We start from the raw sequence: 5,136 nt of genomic DNA on the forward strand, positions 1-5,136 counted from the left end.
ATAAACATCCCTTTAAGCTATTTTAACTTCATAAATGTGTGATAAAAACCTTAAACTATAATATAACATATGCACACCTAAATATTAAAGTTTGAAGGCAAAGTTTATGGTGGCTTGAAAATAGCATGTTTGAGCATTAGTTATGTTTTAGCATGTCAATATGAGAGTATTCATTAACATGTTATTAGCATTGAACACAAAAGAAGATACTTTGAAAAATGCTAGAAACCTGTAACAGAACAAATGCTATGGAAGTCAATGGTTACAGGTTTCCGACATTTTCAAAAATAACATTACTAAAATAAATTAACTCATAAAGGTTTGGAACCACTTGAAGTCGAGTAAACAAATAAAAAAAGTACATTTTTAATTTTTCCATATCCCTTTAAACTTTTTAAACTCCATAAATGTGTACTAAATGACCTAAATACCCCAACAGGCATTATAAATCCAGACTTTTATCAGGTCTGTCATCATATCTAACTAATATAACATATGCAAAACTAGATATTAAAGTCTAAAGGCAGAATTTATGGTGGTTTAAGAAAGCCTTGCTATTAACATGTTTCAAACATTAGTTAGCATGTTTTAGCATTGAAACATCACTGTGAGAATATAATCTAACATGTTTTTTGCATTGAAAACAGAAGAAGATATTTTGAAAAATGTTGGACACCTGTAACCATTGACTTCCACAGAACAAATACTACAGAAGTCAATGGTTACAGGTTTCCAACATTTTCGAAAATGACTTATTAATGGAATAAAGGAACCCATGAAGGTTTGAGGGTGAGTAAAGAGTGAGTAAATGTTCATATTTATGTGAATTATGCCTTTAAGCTATTTTAACTTCATAAATGTGTGATAAATAACCTAAAATACCCTAACAGGCATCATAAATCCAGACTTGTCATCATAACTAGTTAATATGGCAAGGCAAAGTTTATGGTGGCTTGAGAAAGCCATGTTATTAGCATGTTTTGAGCATTACTTGGCATGTTTTGGCATTGAAATATCGCTGTGAGAAAGTAAGTTAACATGTTGTTAGCATTGAACACAAAAGAAGACATTTTGAAAAATGTTAGAAATCTGTAACCACTGACTTCCATAGAACAAATATTATGGAAGTCAAAGGTTACAGGTTGGAAATATTCTTTAAAATAACTTAAAGATTTAAAGAAAAAACTCAAAGATTTAAATCCACTTGAGTAGACAGGGAGTAAATTAATTTTGGTTGTGTGTGAACTTTCCCTTTAAGCTATTTTAACTTCATAAATGTGTGGTAAATAACCTAAAATACTGCATAAAATATTATAAATCCAGACTGTTATCAGGCCTGTCATCATAACTAATACAACATATGCACAACTAGATATTAAAGATTGAAGGCAGTTTACGGTTATTAGCATGTTTCGAGCATTACTTAGCATGTTTTAGCTCTGAAATATCGCTGTTGCCATGAGAATATAAATAATATGTTGTCAGCAACAACAAAAGATGATATTTTGAAAAATGTTATAAACCTGTAACCATTGACTTCCATAGGACAAATACTATGGAAGTCGATGGTTACAGGTTTCCATCATTTTCAAAACTTATATAACTTATTAATGGAATAATGAAACTCATAAAGGTCTGAAACCACTTGAAGGTGAGTAAGGAGTGAGTAAATTTTCATTTTTTTGCATGTGAAACTATCCTTTATGCTATTTTAACTTCATATATGTGTGATAAATATCTAAAATACCCAAACAGGCATCATAGATCCAGACTGTTATCAGGCCTGTCGTCATATCTAACTAATAAAACATAGGTACAACTATTAAAGTCTGAAAGCAAAGTTTATGGTGGCTTGAGAAAGCCATGTTATTACCATGTTTTGAGCATTACTTAGCATGTTTTGGCATTGAAATATCGCTGTGAGAAAGTAAATTAACATGTTGTTAGCATTGAACACAAAAGAAGACATTTTGAAAAATGTTAGAAATCTGTAACCACTGACTTCCATAGAACAAATATTATGGAAGTCAAAGGTTACATGTTGGAAATATTCTTGAAAATGACTTATTAATATAAAAAAACTCAAAGATTTGGATCCACTTGAGTAGACAGTGAGTAAATAAATTTTTTTTGTGTGAACTATCCCTTTAAGCTATTTTAACTTAATAAATGTGTGATAAATAACCTAAAATACCCCATAAAATATTATAAATCCAAGACTGTTATCAGGCCTGTCATCATAACTAATACAACATATGCGCAACTAGATATTAAATTCTAAAGGCAAAGTGTATGGAGGCTTGAGAAAGCCATGTTATTAGCATGTTTCGAGCATTACGTAGCATTGAAATAGCATGTCAATATGAGAATATAAATTAATATGATGTTAGCATTGAACAAGAAAAAGATATTTTGAAAAATGTTAGAAACCTGTAACCACTGACTTCCATAGAACAAATCCTATGGAAGTCAATGGTTACAGATTTCCAACATTTTAGAAAATAACTTATTACTAAAATAAAGGTTTGGAACCACTGGAGGGTGAATAAACATCCCTTTAAGCTATTTTAACTTCATAAATCTGTGATAAAAACCTTAAACTATAACATAACATATACACAACAAAATATTAAAGTTTGAAGGCAAAGTTTATGGTGGCTTGAAAATAGAATGTTCGAGCATTAGTTATGTTTTAGCATGTCAATATGAGAATATACATTAACATGTTATTAGCATTGAACACAAAAGAAGATACTTTGAAAAATGCTAGAAACCTGTAACCACTGACTTCCTTAGAACAAATACTATGGAAGTCAATTGTTGCAGGTTTCCAATACTTTCGAAAATGACTTATTAATAGAATAAATAAACTCATTCAGGTTTGGAACCACTTGAAGGTGAGTAAAGAGTGAGTAAATTTTCATTTTTTTGTGCGTGAACTATCCATTTAAGCTATTTTAACTTCATAAATGTGTGATAAATATCTAAAATAACCAAACAGGCATCATAAATCCAGACTGTTATCAGGCCTGTCATCATAAGTAACCATACTATACTATTCACAAACAAATGATATAATTATCCCTCACAGCAAAAACAAAAGGTAACACACCGCTTCACTAAATGATTCCCACAATTCACACACCATTGACTTCTTCTGTCATTCCTGATTAGCAGATTTAAACATGAAATTTGATATGTGACTAGTAGATAATAAAAAACTGTAACACAACCAGACAATCTGCTTATTTTCATAATCACAGTTATGATCTGAACAACAACAACAACATATGCATGACCTTAAATCTCCCAACCTGGAGTTTACTTTGAAACTCCATAATCAGAGGGTGAAATGACACATCCACACACAAGTTACACAACCCTACTGTTATCTCGCCTCCACAACCAACACCACAACATTTGCATGGGTTTAAATATTGCTTAGAGGTGAAAGTTGGTCACCTTAATAGTACACAGTCAGATATTTAAACTACAGTGTAATACAAACAAACGGAACTTGACCAACTTTGCCTACTGATACAAAGGTGTGCATGGGTTTTATTCATAAAGGCAAAACAGTTGTTTACAATATATGAGACTAAAATACAAAAACATATAGAATCAAATCATGATACATGATATTACCAATTTTACAGAAGAACTGTGTGTTCTGGATTACCAAATGTTTCTAATTTAGTGTGTTTACTTATGCAATACACATATACTCGAATGTAAATAAAAGAAATGCGATATATAATAATCAGAAACTATGATTGTCATCATAAGCAAACTCGTAGCTCGAGCTGATGTCAACATTGAGGTAAAGTTGGTTTTATATTCACACATTCTGACTATTAATATATATTTAATTATTATTATTTAATATAATTTCACAAAAATATCAATTGTAAATACTAAATAGTGACATCATATTAGCAGCCAATGACTACCAAATATAACATCGTTCACAGTCAAATAAATAGTGCTACTGTTGTTTTCAACTGCAATGATTTCAAACCCAATATTCAAAGTACTATGGTAAACAATATAGGGAGCGTGTCACAAGTTGACACTGATCGAATGTGTAATATAAAACCAACTTTACCTCAATGATGTCAACATACGGTTAGTTTTTCATAGAAACATACGATCTGCTAACTAAATAGCATATTTATCAACCAAAATATGTCCAAAAATGCCATTAAAAACTTTGACATGTCCCAAACAGCAAAGTTTAACCAAATTTAACTGTCAAATGTACACAAAACAGACATATTTATGGCAACATGCGTTAGAGTAACGTTACGTACACGATCGGATGATTAAATGACACACACACAGACGACAGCAACAAGAGTTTCACACACATGCCATGACACATCTGTCATTTTTCAACCATTCTCCAAACAAACAAGCTGAAACACGCTGAAAACACACACAAGCCCATCGCCTCCATATGCACACAACTGTCACACACACACATCACTCGAGTAAACACGTATACATGATGCAAATACACACAAACAGCTGATGTTAGCTGAGCTAGCAGCAGACTTGCTGTCAGCGCTCACAAACGTATAATCCCACCGCATTAATGTGTATAATCCCTCGCACAACTCGCGTATGTGTTCATGTCTGTGACCGTGTGTGTGTGCTTGAGCGTGAGTGTTTATTTACCTGTTCAGGTAACGCGCGGCTAAGCTAACAGCAGCTCAATCCAGCGGGAAATAGACTGCAAACACAAACATGGCTAAGCGGTGAGGGTGAAATGATGGCTTACCTCTGCAAACATTATTTAAAATGTAAACCACGGAGGCCGTTTGGTTTATCCCCGCCACATTGTTAACGTTTTTTTCCTTCTTCTCACGTTCATAAACTAAGGCGCTTGAGGACTGCGCGCGCCCTCCCTACAGCCGCCATGAGCGCGAGCTTGATAAGGAATCTCCACACAAAACTAGACCACACACTCCAGCGCGCGACAGAGGGAACGTCACCTGATATAGAACGCGGGCATTGATTGGTTGGAAGGATTCCATTACACGGAAGATACCATACGGAGTTAGTTATTTCGTAGGACGTTCAAACTAAAATTTATTGATGAACGCATAACTACTGAGATTAAAGTATATTACATTT

The 5,136-nt window shown here is 33.1% G+C and overlaps 1 protein-coding gene across 1 annotated transcript in view; it reads right to left on the bottom strand.

The window, feature by feature from the left end:
• Nucleotides 1-4,925, bottom strand: part of snx13 (sorting nexin 13) — a 64,698-nt gene extending 59,773 nt beyond the window's left edge. The window contains exon 1 of the mRNA XM_056479639.1: nt 4,781-4,925. Coding sequence (XP_056335614.1) covers nt 4,781-4,792 — 12 coding nt within the window. The 5' untranslated portion in view covers nt 4,793-4,925. The remainder of the gene's footprint in view (nt 1-4,780) is intronic.
• Nucleotides 4,926-5,136: the final 211 nt, after the last annotated feature.

This window comes from Danio aesculapii, chromosome 19, assembly GCF_903798145.1.
Source record: "Danio aesculapii chromosome 19, fDanAes4.1, whole genome shotgun sequence".
Lineage (NCBI taxonomy): Eukaryota > Metazoa > Chordata > Actinopteri > Cypriniformes > Danionidae > Danio > Danio aesculapii.